At 44.8% G+C, this 17,101-nt stretch overlaps 1 protein-coding gene across 5 annotated transcripts in view; it reads right to left on the reverse strand.

The window, feature by feature from the left end:
* Nucleotides 1-17,101, reverse strand: part of LOC130205516 (uncharacterized) — a 37,199-nt gene that overhangs the window by 6,624 nt on the left and 13,474 nt on the right. For 3 of the 5 annotated variants that reach the window (XM_056433194.1, XM_056433129.1, XM_056432979.1), the window contains 22 exons: nt 16,309-16,468; nt 16,014-16,205; nt 14,978-15,137; nt 14,032-14,084; nt 13,867-13,913; nt 13,213-13,393; nt 11,649-11,834; nt 9,587-9,737; nt 8,880-8,950; nt 6,726-6,824; nt 5,566-5,798; nt 5,275-5,455; nt 5,002-5,019; nt 4,713-4,907; nt 4,333-4,483; nt 4,012-4,127; nt 3,039-3,179; nt 2,778-2,928; nt 2,512-2,684; nt 1,708-1,843; nt 1,264-1,386; nt 42-164 (listed from right to left, as the gene is read on the reverse strand). In XM_056433194.1, the coding sequence (XP_056289169.1) occupies nt 42-164; nt 1,264-1,386; nt 1,708-1,843; nt 2,512-2,684; nt 2,778-2,928; nt 3,039-3,179; nt 4,012-4,127; nt 4,333-4,483; nt 4,713-4,907; nt 5,002-5,019; nt 5,275-5,455; nt 5,566-5,798; nt 6,726-6,824; nt 8,880-8,950; nt 9,587-9,737; nt 11,649-11,834; nt 13,213-13,393; nt 13,867-13,913; nt 14,032-14,084; nt 14,978-15,137; nt 16,014-16,205; nt 16,309-16,468 (3,041 nt within the window). The remainder of the gene's footprint in view (nt 1-41; nt 165-1,263; nt 1,387-1,707; nt 1,844-2,511; nt 2,685-2,777; nt 2,929-3,038; nt 3,180-4,011; nt 4,128-4,332; nt 4,484-4,712; nt 4,908-5,001; nt 5,020-5,274; nt 5,456-5,565; nt 5,799-6,725; nt 6,825-8,879; nt 8,951-9,586; nt 9,738-11,648; nt 11,835-13,212; nt 13,394-13,866; nt 13,914-14,031; nt 14,085-14,977; nt 15,138-16,013; nt 16,206-16,308; nt 16,469-17,101) is intronic. The other 2 variants (XM_056433053.1, XM_056433267.1) reach the window with 2 other exon arrangements.

Consider the following 17,101-nt stretch of genomic DNA (forward strand, 5'->3'; position numbering starts at 1 on the left):
CGTGTATAAATCAGTGTCTGGCTTCTCTACAGGATGCATACCGAGCTGTGTATCCTTGGCGGAGGCACTGCGGTACTTAGCCAACGCGCTAGCGAGCGACATGACGTTAGCGATGATGGGCGAGGAGGTCTCCACAGTCTCTGAAGAGCTAGGAGGAGGAGACACTGGAGGAAGGAGACGAAGGAGGAGTCACCAGGAGGGATTGAACATCTCATACCAGAGAAACAAAAACATAGTAGTATAGTATAAATATTAGGGCTGTCAATCGATTACAAAAAATTAACTAATTAATCGCACATTTTGAAATTCATTAATCGCGATTAAAGGTTAAAAGTAAAAAGTTCATTCTTTTTAAAGACCAAACTTCACACAGAGCTGTGTTTTCAAAGAGGCTCCTACCTATAAAGTGCCAGCGAGGTATTTAATATTGTGGATGATAAATTGTTTCTTCAGTGAAACATCAGATTCGTAAAAAAAAAAAAAGTATATTGAGACCCCATTGGTCCTGTCATCTTTAACACTGAACAGCAGCAGAACCAGTGAACTTGGTGACTGACTGACATTCACATATGTCACGTTAACCCTCTGGAGGCTGGGGGCATTTTATACATTTTACAAAAACATGTAAATTCACCTTTTAAAGTCTTTTGCATATGACACATACCCACGTGTTATACATCAAACATTCCAGAACAATCTCAGCTCTATTCAATGAGGCTCAGTTGTCCTCGCGCCGTGTTCTCTGCTCTCTGACTGACAGGCTGCTATAGAGCCTCACCTGTGAGGTGGGAGGTCCTTTGTGATTTACTGAGTGTTCAATGGTTGTTTTTTCCCCAAAATGTTGACAGACAAACGGATTGACCAATGACGGTGAAGGTTTCGTGTGACGAGTTATTTCCGCGCCGCGTCACCCGACACGTCGCCCTCCGTTCCTCTGTGTATCGGAGGGGGAGACGGGAGGAAGGAGGCGCAGGAGGAAACCCGACTGATTCATCCACGAGTTAAACTGATTTCTGATCCTTATTTTCGCGGAGAAATAATTGTTTTAAAAACGGAAACAGTGTCAAACCGTACTGCCGCGGTTTGACACTCGGTTTGAGTGTAAAAACTTCAACGAACACCGGAAGTAAACAAAGTTGCGTTAAAATATTTTAGTGCGTTAACGCGGCCAAATTAATCGCATAGATTAACGCGTTAACGCTGACAGCCCTAATAAATATATATCTCAAAATGTCTAACTGTTCCACAGCATGGGGTTCATACCGAGCTGTGTATCCTTGGCAGAGGCTCTGCGGTGTTTAGCCAGAGCGCTAGCCAGCGACATGACGTTAGCGATGATGGGAGAGGAGGAATCCACTGTCTCTGAAGAGCTAGGAGGAGGAGACACTGGAGGAAGGAGACGAAGGAGGAGTCACCGATTGATCTCACGGCATCTTAATACTCGGGTTACTGTAAACCGGCGGCTCAGACGGACAGTGACTTAGTGGAGACAGATGTGTCCCTCAGGACTTAATGGAGAGCAAAGACGGAGCAGAAAGAGAGAATATTAGATGCATCAGGTGGAAACAAACACACTCCTGATGAGTCATCAAGTCACTGTCACAAAGTGTAAACGATGTGTAAATAAGACAACAAGACTCCTGATGTTCTAGACGTGGAGCACCACGTCGGACGTCAACAGAGTTGAGGGAAATAAAACGAGCATACCGGTGTGGACCGTCTGGACCTTTTGATTGCAGAAGTGGAGGAGACACCTCAGGAAGCAGAAGTGCTTGACCTCGCCCTGCATGGGGAGACTCTGCCTCAGCTTCCCGTGGTGACCGCAGGTGTCACACGGTGCCACCTGAGGGGCAGCAGAGAGGAACTGTGTGGTCAGCATACAGAGGAACCCCATGGCTGCCATTAAGGGGAGGAGCTTATTTAGGAGTCTGACAACTTCAGCTGCATCTGACGATTGTTTTAATTGTTGGTTTATCTGCTGATTATTCAGAGTTCATACACATGTTGCTGGATTAAAGGACTTTAAACCAAATGTCCATGACCAAACATGTGAAATCTTGGCGTATACATGAGTATAACCTTAATGAGAGACAATAATTTGATTAAAAGAATAAATGTGGATAAATGTTTCTTCTTTTAATCAAACTACATTTAAATATTTTATTAATACTCTAATGTGCACTCGCTGCTGTGATCCTGAAATGTCCCAACTGTAAAGGAATATCTAATCTAAATTAAAATATGAATATAACAAATTTTCAAGACTTTTTCAAAACATTTGGGATTTAAATTTCTTCAAGGACTTTTCCAGGCCAGGAAATAAACATTTTAAAATTCCAGAACTTTTCCAGGTTTTCCACGACGTACAAACCCTGATTATTGAATTAACAAATGACTTGGTCTATCACCATTTCTGAGAGCCAAACGTGTCCAAAACGTCGTTCACATGAGAAGCCGTGAGCTACAGGAATCAGCCGATAAGACCCCCCCCCCCCCCGTGGCTCTACTCACGCGGCTGAGCAGCATGTTGTAGTTCAGGCTGCAGTCCTCCGAGCAGAACTCCCGGGTGGTGCCTTCGTACTTCGCCGTGACGCGCGTCTTGGAGACGCTCAGGCAGTACGCACACGAGCCGCAGTGCTCCCCCCACTCCTGCTTCAGCTCCTGGCGAAAGAGCATCTTGCAGCCTGGGGGAGGAGCCAGAGGAGGGTTAGGGTGTGTGGAGGCTCGGTATCCGATGACGACGAGACGATCGGGGGGGGGGGGGGGGGTCCTCTTACTGTTGCTGCAGAAGAAGCACACTTTGCCTTCGACCTTCTTCACGTCTCTCATGATCTTTTCATTCTCGCAGTATTCACACTTAGCCGTGATGTTGTTGTCCGTTTTAAACTTTTGAGAACAGGCCAGGCTACACACAAAATGGATCTGGTCCTGCACACAAACACACACACACCCACACCCACAATTAAAGAAACAGTACATTGCATGATATTTCATCCTTCCAATGTTAAGTGACACAACACATAATAAAACACACACACCTGTTTCTGGATGACTTTGGGCGTCGCCTTTATAAAGCGCCGACACTGGGCGCATGGCAGCTTCTCGGGCGGTTTGAGGAGGTCGCGTTGGCTCTGCTCTGCTCTGCAGCTCGCGGACGCATTCGTGTATTTCTGGTTCTCCTGCGGCACAAAACATTAAAAAAAGGTTTTGAGCGTGTATAATATAAACAGGGTATGTAGTCTCTCATATGACGTGGACATAAAGTATGTGAAGTCCGTGACACAGTGTGGCTCGATTAGGTTTCACCAGGACTAGTGTAGCTGCGTGGCCTCCTCTGGGGTCAAGAGGGTCAGAGGTCAAACAGCTGACTAGCACGAGTTTGTTTCCATCCCTTCGAGTTTAATTGTGGATTATTTGCTTTAATTTAAGTTAAACGTCCATCATCCATCCCCACTGTTTTCTAATGTTGTTCTGCATTTCTCCTTTACACTACAGAATGCCATTCTTCATCCGAGGGGAGCTCCAACCTCGTCAAAACCTCTCAAAGAAGGACAAAGTTTTAAAATGAAAAGACCAAAACAAACAATAAGAATCCACTTCCTGTCCCTCTGCAGCCCAGAGCCCACTCCTACTGAAGACGTCAAGGCTTTAAAACCGGCTACTCCTCCAACATGTCGTTCTTAAACTCTTTAGAAGAAAGCCACCGTGGAGCGCTGCAGAGCGTCACTCAAACAGGAGTTAAAGGTTTGATGGTGTCTGTGGATTACGACACGTCAGAGCACTGGGAGTATCTGACTGAATGTGGGATTGACTCAAAAGGAACTGCTGTCCATGGCCCACTGGGCCTTGTAGTGCATCAACATGGTGGGACGGGTCAGAACTACATTCCTGTTAGCAGAACGTAGTGCAGAACATTCAAGCTCCTCCTTCCCTAAATTCTAACTTAACTCAATACCCAATATTCTGCTAAAGCACAGGCTACAATTGAGAGTTGTCGTATGTTGTATTTACCTTAAAGGACATGGCACAGGTTAGAGTGCAAAAGTTTGTGAGGGAGGCGTCTGCCATGGCGAGGTGGCAGGCCGGTAACGTGGTCTGACCACATTGGTCACACGCCAACGGAGCACCTGAGGAGGTTTGAGGAGACGTTAGGGACGAGGCATTCAGGGACATCACGTCATGAACCACTTCGGCAAGGCTGAGGAGGAAGAGGCGACCAACTCCTCGGCATTAAAACAACAGCAGGTGACGTGAGCTTCCATCTACACTTGATTCATGGAGGGCTGGCGTAAATATTGAGAGAGAGAGAGAGAGAGAGATTGAGAGAGGCACCTGACGCGCTCATGGCCTGGATCTTGAAGGCCATCACACAGCTGCTGGAGCAGAAGAGCTCCACGGCGTCCTCGCCGGTCTTGTTCTCCAACATGTCCGCCATTGAGCGGGAGGCGCGGCACATGGCGCACGGCTGCGGCGCTTTGATTTTCTGCGTCAGAAAAAACAGCACAGAGAAAATATAAGGTGAGCTCACGAACTCCGTGAGAGAGGAAGAGGAAGAGGAGATTTCTTTAGGTGGTTGGAAGGTGAGTAGGAGGCACCACTGGGAGGATTTATACGTTCTCTGTGATATGGTCATTAGAGCCAACCCGAAAGAGTCCCGTACGCCGGTTCTCTCAGAACAACCTGTGGACCCGTGTGACCCGAGCCGCCCTCACCTGTTTGAATTGGGCCAGACACTCGGCGCCGCACAGCTTCTTGCTGCCGTCGGCCGTCTTGAGCGCGAGCGGCGCGTCGCAGCCGGAGCGGCAGTTCTCGCAGACGGACAACTTGTTCAGGGCGCAGAAGCGGAGGAAACACGGGTCGCTGCAGATCTTGTGGACGACTTCCTGCTGGATGACCTCCCGTTTGCTCTGCGGGAGAGACGACATGTCGGTTCAGAGGTCAGCCCTCGCATGAGGAACGGCGAGGGGAGCAGGTCCTGTGTTCTACTTCTGTTCTGCTTACTACTTTATATCCTGTCATCTGACGTGGGAGAGACAGGAGGAGGAGTCAGACTCGTCTCACTGTGTAGCCACACCGCGAGATAAAGATTTTAGTTGTTTTTTATGCAATAGATATTCAAAGTTTGTAACTATAACTCTGGATTAAAAAGGATTGAGATCATTTGTTTCTTATAATCAGTAAACAGCCATTACCCCAAAACAGTAGTTATTTCAAAAGATGTTCATGGTTTTTAATTCTTCAGTGTTTAATGGGATCCGTTCCCTCGTCACTCACGATGCAATATCTTCTGCACATGCTGCATTGAGACTGCGGCGCCACGGGCACCAGGGGCATTTTGGTGGACGCGATGCTCATGTAGTGGGAGGACGACAGGCAGGCGGCGCTGCAGAAGTCCTTCGCCGTGCCCGCGTCGTCCACCGGGGCCTGGACGGCGCCCTGAGGCTGCGTGATCTCCCTGAGAGGAGGAAGCGTGAGATCAGGTCAAAGGAACGTGTAGATGCAGCTGTAATATAGTTAAAATCAATTCAAGAGAGACGTCGTTGGGACGACTCTGGGATGACTCACTGGAGGCAGTAGTGGCAGGACTTGTTGACTGGCTTCGCCTGGTAGAACCTCAGCAGGCAGGGGATGGCGCAGAAGATGTCGGCATGGCCCTTCCTCTGGTAGCCGCTGTCTCCTTCCACCAGGAGGCGTTTGCAGTTGGAGCACGCCAACGGGTTCAGGCGGGCGCCGGTGGGCGCCGGAGACGTGGAGGAGTCCGCCGTCACGGAGAAGACCGAACCGATCTTCAAGTCCTCCTGTCGGGGAACCAGGCGGTGAGATGATGCACGGGGGGGGGGGGGGGGGGGTCTGCTGTACATGTCTGCTCGTGTGACCACTCAGTGATGACATCATCCGCAGTGCTTTCCACTGAGGTCATCCTGGACCAGAGGAATTCTCAGTCGACTAACATTCAGGAGAACTCAGGTAACAGGATGTTTGGCTCTTCAATGTGATGATGTCATTTCAGGGAACACCGTCCTGGAGCACGAGGGGCATTCAAGTGCTTGTACTGGCTAATAAAGCATGAAATAGCTATATATACACTACCGTTCAAAAGTTTGGTGTGATCCAGACAATTTCGTGTCTTCCATGAAAACTCACTTTTATTTATCAAATGAATTGAAAATTGAATAGAAAATATAGTCAAGACATTGACAAGGTTAGAAATAATGATTCATATTTGAAGTATTCATTTTGTTCTTCAAACTTCAAGCTCAAAGGAAGGCCAGTTGTATAGCTTATATCACCAGCATAACTGTTTTCAGCTGTGCTAACATAATTGCACAAGGGTTTTCTAATCAGATATTAGTCTTCTAAGGCGATTAGCAAACACAATGTACCATTAGAACACTGGAGTGATAGTTGCTGTAAATGGGCCTCTATACACCTATGGAGATATTTCATAAGAAACCAGACGTTTCCACCTAGAATAGTCATTTTCCACATTAACAATGTAGAGAGTGTATTTTTGATTAATGTTATCGTGATTGAAAAAACAGTGCTTTTCTTTGAAAAATAAAGACATTTCTCAGTAACCCCAAACTTTTGAACGGTAGTGTATATATAAATATAAATATGTATAATATAATATATAAATAAATATAATATATATACACATATATATATAAATATATATACATAAATAAATAATATATACATATATACTGTATATAACGTCCTACCTTCGCCAGGTCATCTTCTGCCTTCAGCTCATCTTTGATGCCCTCTGTGCAAATGGAGAGATTCTGGTCGTACTCCTCGTCAACGGGCTCTTCTTTGATCTTGAGGAGCGAGGAGAGAGACACACATGAGCTAATGAACATTTACAAGTCTGTGTCGAGGACTGGGGCAACTGGCGTGCAATTCATGTTATTGACTCTATATTGATATTACCAACCAGGGCTCCAGACTGCGACCAAATGGTCGCATTTTGCGCCTAAAATTAGACACAGTGCGAGTAAATTTTTCATCAACTCGCGCATGCGCGACCAGTAAATTAGCAGATTTCTTTTTTTTGTTATTAAATATTTTTGTTGTTTACAAACTTGTTCTACACTTCAGCCCACTATAGTTAGCGGTAATGCCTGAATGACTGGTTTGCTGACCGACATTAACTCCAGAAGAAGAAGAAAGGAGACGAAAACCGAAGAAGAAGAAGGCTGGCCTGTGTGTGTGGGGGGGGGGCTAATGTGTGAAAAGAGGCGCACCGCAGCGGAGACGCAACGAGGGCGAGGGCCGCAGAGTGAGAGGTCCACGAGGGGATCCTCACCACCGAGCGGCGTCCCCGTCCCCCGAGTTGAATCTCTGGGTCAACTCAGCCGACTCTCACATGTCTGCCCCTAGAGACTGATGTTCACGGTAAACGCATTCGATCTGGAGCGCGCGAGGATTTTGATAACGTTAGCGGAAAGATTTAAGTGACAACATCCGGTTTTGCAAAGTTAGCGGAAAGAACCACGTGAAACAACATCCGTTTATCAAAATAAGATGTCGACAAATCATACACTAACATATAAAAGTAAACAATGAACTGATGTTGTATCTTTATAGATAGTTTCTGAGATTTAGCTTAAATTATGCTAACATTAAAAATGTTTACTGTACCAAGGAAGAGTTTATAAAAATTAGTCAGTCTTTTGTATGTTAAGAAAAGTCCTGTATATAGATTTCCCCAAGAGTTCCAGGAAATGAATGATGCAGATGTGTTCCATACATATCTGAAATCCCCTACAATAGCAATCAAACAATTTTAATGTATCAATTAGGACATTGTTTAAAGAAATCGGTAATTTCTTTAATGTTTGAGTTGCTTTATATATGTATTTCCTCATAGTCCTAGGCAATAATGCTACACAATAAATAGAATGCTTCAATCAACACCGTGATCGGTGATTGGTATTATCGGATCGGCAGATACTGATTTCAGTGATCGGTGATCGGTATTATCGGTGATCGGCAGATACTGATTTCAGTGATCGGTGATCGGTATTATCGGTGATCGGCAGATACTGATTTCAGTGATCGGCACCAAAACCTGATCGGTGCATCTCTAGAAACCAACAAATGTTTTGATTGGCCACATCAAGTGCAACATGCACATGCTCAAGGTATGTTTTCTCTTCAAATATGTTTAAACTCAATACAGTAACTTCTGAAGAGTTCTCTGTTGTGAATGTTTTGCAGTTCATGAAGGCAAACAGGCATAAGATTGTATATTGTCAAATTATTTATCAGTAATACAGTAAAAATGATGGGAAAACTTTGCAAGTCGATTTATAGTGTGTCAGGGTTTTTCCTGCAGAGAAAATTTGGGCGCGCCTAAGCCGTTTTCCCGAGCGCCTATGACAAATCCCGAGCGCCTAAGGCAAAAAAAAGTCTGCGTTGAAAAAACAAAAAACAACTGTGTTCATCAGGTTCATGTCAGCGAATATGTTCTCAATAGTATGTTTCAAGGAGGTGTGCTCACCTGTGTGCGCGTATCACGGCAGAGCGGCCAGCTGCTGATCACGCACTCAATAGCTCGACTGCATGAATAGAAGGTGCGCGCATAGCGCGCAAAAAAATTTTTTGGGACCACCCAAGACCCATTTTGACCCAGGAAAAAGTGCGCCCCTAAATTTTCTGCTGCGCCCCTAACATTTTAAGTTAGGAGCGACTGTGCTCCTAGTTAAAAAAGTTAGTCTGGAGCCCTGCCAACTCTATATTAATACTACTTCAAAGGAATAACGTCTGTCAGGTTGCTTTACTGTGTATCAAATGCAGAAATCTGATACAAGCTGCGATATAAAATGGTGCCGTGACTTATGAGTGAGGGCGTGATGACACGTCATACTCACACAGGGCAGATACGGCAGCGCTGGCTTCACTTCCTTGACGTCCATCTCTTCAGACGCTGCGCTCTTCATTTCTATAAAGACATGTTCAAAATGTGTCAGAGAGACGGTTTATTTCCGAGACGGAGTACGCCTCCACTTGGTCATGTGGACTTATGACACCAATAACGATGTCACCGGAAAGATATTCCTTCAGTGATCCCGTCCGTGCTCTTCTTTTTAACCGCGATTATTTCACAGATCTTTGAACTGCGAGCTTTTCAGGGACAGAATTGGTGATTTTGAAGTCTTGCTTTACTTAAACATCCTAAATTTATCTGAGAATATTGGTAATAGCAGTGGTAGAAGAAGAAGGCAACACACACACAAACGTCTATTACGAGTAAAACGGTCACTCTAAAAGTCCTGCATTGACGTGTTTACATCGAGTGAAAAGTGAGACCCACAGAGTGTTTATTTCTGTTCAAATTGGAGTTTCCATTCTATTATAATTCTGTATGTCATGGCGCGTGTGTTGCTGAGGACCAGAGGAAGAAGTTGTCACTAGGGGGATGTTTGTATGTTTGTATTCAGGGTTCTTGAGAAGAAGGAAGAGATAGGAACATGAGACAACAAGTCTCTGGTTTTATTGTCATTACTTAGCAGATGCATACGCAGGCAGTGAAGAGTAAAGGGTAGAGAGACAGATTAGTATGAAAGAGTTGGTCTACCTGACACGGTGGAGGACTGAGCGTTGTGCACCAGCATGCATCTGATGCTGCAGAAGAAGTCCAACGTGCCCTCGTTGTTTTTATTTTCCACCATGTCTGACAACCGGTGGGGCGTCCGGCACATGGGGCACGGGCGAGACGCCTCCACTCCCTGAGGAGGTAGAACAGAGGGAAGCCGTGTGAGGTCCTGGCTGTCGTCAGGCGGGAGTCTCCATGAACACTGGCCCTTACATGATCCAACATCATTATTGATTTTATCAAACACTTACCACGTACACTTGGCAAGGCTTCATAGTACAAAAACACAGGAACAAAAACAATATCATAATCGAATGATAATCATTCTTCCACCAAGCAGAATGTAGTAACTCAAAGCTGCTAAAAGATTGGGGTGATTATTAATATGTATTTTGTACTGTGGACCAGCTCCAATCACTTCATTTAATGTCTTTCCAGAACATATTCACGAAAAACCAATCATTAATGAGTATGTTCCATATTTAAAAAACAAAAAGACACTTTTCTTGTCTCTCACACACACATGTGTATGTATGCATGTATATATGCACACATACATGTGTATGTATGCATGTATATATGCATACATACATGCATGCATACCAGGGGCGTTGTTGGGGGGGCATTCTGTTTTTAATTTTTTCTCCCCCTTCAAATTACAATCCAATAGCATGTCATCATACTTATATTAATAATGCCCGGGCACTAGGACCTTGGGGAGGATGCTCTGCCAAGTAACGTCTCATCAACAACCGCCAGGATTACAGCCAATGAGGTCAGCTCAAAATAAATGATGGACTGAGTGACCTGTAAGTCCAGGTAGTTTCAGTATGTGATGTTATCGAGTGTTACCTGCTTACATCCAGCAAACGAAAGGGAATAACTTACAAACGTTCTCCAGTGAGCGAGACTGAACGAGCGAATTCGAAATACCACAAATAACTATCGACTTCTCTCTATTCTTTGCATTAATATACATCTCTTGTATTTTGAAACAGCAATATCAGTCCCTACAGAATGTTATTCTTTATAATGAGTTAATGCTCGTGAAAACTAAATGTCATAATATCCCTCGTGACGCTATTGTACCGGTAAATCATCCATTTCAATGAGCAGAGGGATATGAGAAGCTTCTTTCGGAGCGATGGCAGCTCCGCCCAGTCAGAGCAGAGAAGCAGGGCTGAAGGTGTGATGGAGGTTAGTGGTCTTCAGGCCTTCTAATGTTCTACTGTGGTAGAAATGTATCGGCATTTGTTGTTAGGCCAGGAGGCAGACGGGCAACTTTCTTGTATGCATTGAACTTTTGAAGGAGTTTGATCCTTTCCCTTCATATACAGGACTGTCTCAGAAAATTAGAATATTGTGATAAAGTTCTTTATTTTCTGTAATGCAATTAAAAAAACAAAAATGTCATGCATTCTGGATTCATTACAAATCAACTGAAATATTGCAAGCCTTTTATTCTTTTAATATTGCTGATTATGGCTTACAGCTTAAGAAAACTCTAAAATCCTATCTCATAAAATTTTAATATTTCCTCAGACCAAGTAAAAAAAAAGATTTATAACAGCTGAGTGTTTGTCAAGGCTCAGGAAACCCTTGCAGGTGTTTCGAGTTAATTAGACAATTCAAGTGATTTGTTTAATACCCTACTAGTATACTTTTTCATGATATTCTAATATTTAGAAATAGGATATTTGAGTTTTCTTAAGCTGTAAGCCATAATCAGCAATATTAAAAGAATAAAAGGCTTGCAATATTTCAGTTGATTTGTAATGAATCCAGAATGCATGACATTTTTGTTTTTTTAATTGCATTACAGAAAATAAAGAACTTCATCACAATATTCTAATTTTCTGAGACAGTCCTGTATATGCCTCCCTCAAACGCTACCTATAGCTCGCCAACATCTCAGAATGAGATGGTTGAGTTGTGTTCTGCCTGTGCAGACCCCCACAGCTGGGCGGCCGACGGTGTATTGGCAGTACGAGAGGTCGTACACGGTGTTGATGTGGAAGTTGTAGATGTGGCGTTCTGGTTTCACCTCTTTGAACTTGACCAGACATTCCTCGCTGCAGAGCGTCTTGCCGCCGTCCTCCGCCTTCAGCGTGTAGCGCGCGTCGAGGCCGACGGGGCCGCAGACGCAGCAGGTGACCACCGGCAGCTTGCTGAGCCGGTGGTAGTGGAGGAAGCAGGCGTCGCTGCACAGCCGCTGCGTGTGGAATTTGCACTGAGGACGACAAAGGAGTGGACCGAGTGAAACGATTATTTAAAGAACAAGCAGTGATGCTCATTATGTTCATACTTTACTTAGAGACGGATTTAAGTCGTCCATTTAACCCCGAATGGACTACCAGCCCAGAGTCCCTGAACACCACACGGTTACAACGGATGACGGGCTCCATCTTAAAGGACGACTCCACCCTGTGCACAGGGAGCTGCAACTTCCTCCTCTAGACCACAGGTGTCAAACACAAGGCCCGCGGGCCAAAGACGGCCCGCCGCATCATTTTACGTGGCCCCTGACGGCTTGAAAGATGTGTGATCCCCTTTTCTTAAAGAAATTGAAGACAAATTTCCTGTGCTTTTATTTTGAAGGTTTCAAATTAAATGGATTTATGTTGTAATATAAGAGACATGTTCTCATGTACAATATTTCTACACTGAAATAAACAATAATCAAATGCAAAGAGAGTTATTTAACAATATGTTCGAGGAGTTTATAAAGTGTTTCCGGCCCTTTAAGAGGGCGGTCATGATGCTGATGTGGCCCACGGTGAAAATGAGTTTGACACCCCTGCTCTAGACGAAGTGTTTAGATCCACGGTGCAGAACAACGTATAAAAACAGCTTTCGTCCAGCAGCCGTCACTCAGGTGAACATATGAGTAACTAGAACGGGCACTCGGTAGAGTGCATACCTTCGCATATCACAAGATTGGGCATTGAATTTTGAACATTTTGGCATTAGTTGCATGCCAATTGGATAAAAATTGACCGTGCTATGGTAAAAAGAAGATTTTGACCTTTCCATGACCTTGACCTTTGACCCAATCAATCCCAAAATCTAATCAAATGGTCCCCGGATAATATCCAATCATCCCACCAAATTTCATGCGATTCGGTTTAAAACTTGTTTTCTTCTGCGAATAACACGCGTACAAATAAATAAATAAATACACGGCGATCAAAACATTACCTTCCGCATTTTCAATGCGAAGGTAATAACATGATGTGTGGCTTTGTGACCTCTTATCATCTCGTCTGTTGTTGATTGTGATGCGAGTCGAGATGAATGCTTCACTTTCCAGATAAAGTAACCTGAGCCTGAGCTTACTGACATTAATGTTCGTTTCAATGCGAGTCACACTGGCATGTTTCTATATTATTTCTTAAGCTTTAATTTGAGTCAATTGGAACCACAACCCCCAACATGTGTAATACATGTGAGACAGTTGAAGAATAGTCCGGTTTTGCTGTATAAACTGTACGGTGTATTTGGAAGGCCTCGAGATGAAAAATATAGACAACCTTTTACATCCAGACAACTTTAAAAAGACACAACGAGAAGTCTAAAAAAACAGTCAGTGTCTTGTTTTTCTTTCTTACATTGCAAAACTTGGCGCACATCCTGCACTTTGAGCGGAGGTCTGGAGCCGGGTGTTTGGCGGCGGCGGCTGCGTTCCTCTTGGAGTTGACGGAAGCGAGGCAGGCGTCGCCGCACAGTTCCCTCATCGCTCCAGAGTCGTCCACCGGAGCCAGGATCACGCTGCAAGGCCGCTCGATCACCCTGAGGAGAGGAGGGGAGGAGAGGAGAGGAGAGGGTCACCGTTGGCACTAGATGTCGACTAAATCTTTCCCAAAAACACACATAGGTGATCTCAACGTTTGTGTTTGTCAACAAAACCCCAAAGATGTTCAGTTTATGATCACATGACACGAAGAAAAGATCATTCTCACAAATGAGAAACTGGAAGAAGAAATGTTTTTTTTGTTGAAAAATGACCCAAAAACTAAACTTGGTCACTGCCATGTGTATATATTTAGTTTCCTCTGTATATTTAGTATTGTGTTTTATTTTCTATTAATGCTCTAATGTGCACCCGCTGCAGTGATCCTGAAACGTCCCCACTGTGGGACTAATAAAGGAATATCTAATCTAATAGGTTTAACCGGCCGTCGGAATCGACGCAGATCGTGAACGTGGTTAAATAACGTGACCGCGATGCATTCTGGGTTGCAAACGGAACATGCTGGACTTACTGGAAGCAGTTGTAGCAGCTCTTGGTGACTGGCGTGACGTCGGGATGCTTCACCCGGAAGAAAGATCCATGAAAAGAAAAGCGTGAGCAGGAACATCATGTCTGCCGTATGGAGCGCAGGGAACTCGTTTTCAACTTGTTTTCATTCACTGGATGAAATACTCACAGCAGACACGTTTTGCCTCGTTTGCTTGGCTCTTTTCTTCTTCTTCGACTCCTCTGTGAAGGGAGGAAGAAGAAGAGCGGTCGGATTTAGGTAAACGACGACTTCATCGTCTCTAATACGAAGCATTTATAAGCTGCGTAAACATTTCACAAGCGGTTTGTAACACCCAGTAACTGTCAGCACAAAGTGATCAATGGATTTGTGCTTGAAGACATGTTGGTGTCTAAACGCATTAATTAACTAGAACGGGCACTCGGTAGAGCGCATACCTTCACATATCACAAGATTGGGCATTGAATTATGAACATTTTGGCATTAGTTGCATGCCAATTGGATAGAAATTGACCGCGCTATGGTTAAAAGATTTTGACCTTTTCATGACCTTGACCTTTGACCTTTAACCCGATCGATCCCAACATCTAATCAAATGGTCCCCGGATAATAAGCAATCATCCCACCAGATTTCATGCAATTCGGTTTAATACTTTTTGAGTTATGCGAATAACACGCACGCACGCATACAAATAACACGGCGATCAAAACATCACCTTCCGCATTTTCAATGCGAAGGTAATTAATACTTCAATCTGCTTAAAACTACATACGGAGTGTTAGAAACATTTTATTACATGTGTATAAACTGCTGATGAAAGCCAAATAGAAGCAGGGAAACATTTCCTCTTTGCTGCGTCAGCATCTATTTTGAGGCCTATTGCACGATGAATGTTTCAACGCCCCGTTGGTCCGTGTCGTCTCTGATGTGTTCTCACAGGTGTGAGGACTCTGGTAAATGGTGTGCAGGTGTTTCATTACCAGCAGATGCACAGCCCCCCCCCCCACCCCCCACACACATACAAAAGAGGAGGACAGAGGGGAGTGAACAGAGTAGGAAGGATCTCCAGAGGAGGAACAGAGACATCTTTTTTCTAAACTATCTGTCGGGTACCTAGAAAGTCCAGTCCGCCGGCGGGCCGCAGCTTGTAGGACGTCACGCAGAACCTGGTGCAGAAGAGCCGCACCACGTTCTCGCCGCTTTTCAAAGCCACCATGTCCGAAACCGGCAGAGACGCGGGGCACATGGTGCACAGGTGGGGCGTCAAGATACTCTGCACAGCAACAGAGAGAAGGACACGGAACGTAAGACCGGAGGAAGCGTGGGGATCCGATTGAATGCAGCAGACAGGGGGGGGGGGGGGGACCAGAATCAATGATACATGTATTATACTAACAAAGCCATGCTTGTGTAGCATCATCAGGAATATCGTACAGCTTATTCCTCTGCGCCAAATAAAGATATTTTCTATCCACTGACTGACGTGTTCCTCCGAATATAATAGAGACGTCCGTTTCATCTCGGGGGCTATTTCTGTGCCCTGAAATAAAAACGTCCCTTTGAGCTGGATTTGTAAGTGTGCCGTTATGAAATGCAGTGCCAGAAGTATTCAAGACCGTTAAACACGACATACGTCAAATCATTTGAGCTTGAAGAGTCGAACAGAGTATTTATTAGGTCGGTGACTGGTTTTGCCTTTTTACTGAGGAACTTTTCATTTTGTGGTTTCTTTGCTTCGCTCAGGACAGGAAAGGTTTATCTTTCAAGAATATTCAACCCTATTCCCATAGTGATACTGTGCTGGTTATCATAATATCTATATATTAACGCTATATCTATATTTTGATATCTACAGTATTTCCAGTTTCATGTTTCTGGTACATTGCCCGAGAATTTAGAAATAAACTTCAGTGGAACCAAACTGAAGATGATGAACGGTACATGACTCAGGTTCATGACGCCATCGCCTCTCCACCTGTAACTGGACAGAGACTAAAGACTGAGGATGAAACCTCTTGGAGTCCCGGTCCTCGGGCACTACACCATGATTTTGGACCTGTACGATGTGTACGCAGCGTTTCCATAACCAAGCCGGACTGTCTTTCCGTCTTTGACACCCTAAGTGACGTTCATCTTGAGACCTCAGCACCTCTTTGAGCTGGTCCAGACATTCCTGGCTGCAGACGGTCTTGTCCTCCTCGAGCTTCAGCTTCAGCGGTTCGTGGCAAAAAGTGGCGCCGCAGTGCTCGCAGTCGGCCATGTTGTCCCTGCGGAAGTCGCCCAGGCAGGAGTTGCCGCAGAACGTGTGGACGGATTCGTTCAGAGTCAACTGGCACATGGTCTGAGGAGGAGGAGGAGGAGGAGGAGGATGAAGGGGCAGTGAGTGCATGGAGTAGGTTGTAGCTTGAATGAACACGTTTTAGAATGTGTCGTCTTTTGCTGACCGTGCAGGCGGCGTTGCACCGGCTGCAGAGCCGCCGGGGCGCCTGGGTGGACACGGCGTCGGACTTGAAGGACAGCAGACAGGCGGGGCTGCAGAAGTCCTTCATGGTCCCCTTGACGTCCACTGCAGCCATGATGAGGTCCAGAGGCTGAGCGATGGCCCTGAGAGGACGAGGAGAACGCATTCAGACATGTTTTGAATACATTGCTTTACTAAGATAACGCTCAGTGTGTCGGGTGAAAGTTCAAAATAAACTGGAGGGCAATCCGGGCTCTTTCAAATCTTTGAACAACGAGGAAGAACATATTAAAAAGACTTTATTACAGTGGCTCAACTATTAAAAAAGGCCTTGTGTAATAACGATGATGAGGTTAGAAACTTCACATGTTTTCACAGATTAAAAACACTGGTACCGATGCTGACTTGATTTGATGATGTCACCTTAAAGATGTACTTATGTCAGACTCGAGATGTGCGAATGTGCCGTTTGCTGTGGTTTTTCTAATTATTTTATATCTATTTGTTGTCGTTCTTTACCCTTTTATTTCTCCTTTCCCTTTGTATTGTATCCTAATCTTTGTAAAAATCAAAATAAATATTTAAAAAAAGAAACCACATGTTTTCTGTCATTTTCTCTGTTTTTCTTACAGGCCATGTTAAAGATCTCTGGGTTCTTATCTTCCATGTATTTGTTATGCCATCATGCCGCGTCACTATCCGGGTCATGTGATCGGCTCCCATTGGCCACAGCCGATTGGTGCGTTTGTTAATGCCCTGGTGAAGACATACCGAGG

The sequence above is a fragment of the Pseudoliparis swirei genome, chromosome 1 (genome assembly GCF_029220125.1).
Source record: "Pseudoliparis swirei isolate HS2019 ecotype Mariana Trench chromosome 1, NWPU_hadal_v1, whole genome shotgun sequence".
NCBI classification, from domain to species: Eukaryota; Metazoa; Chordata; class Actinopteri; order Perciformes; family Liparidae; genus Pseudoliparis; species Pseudoliparis swirei.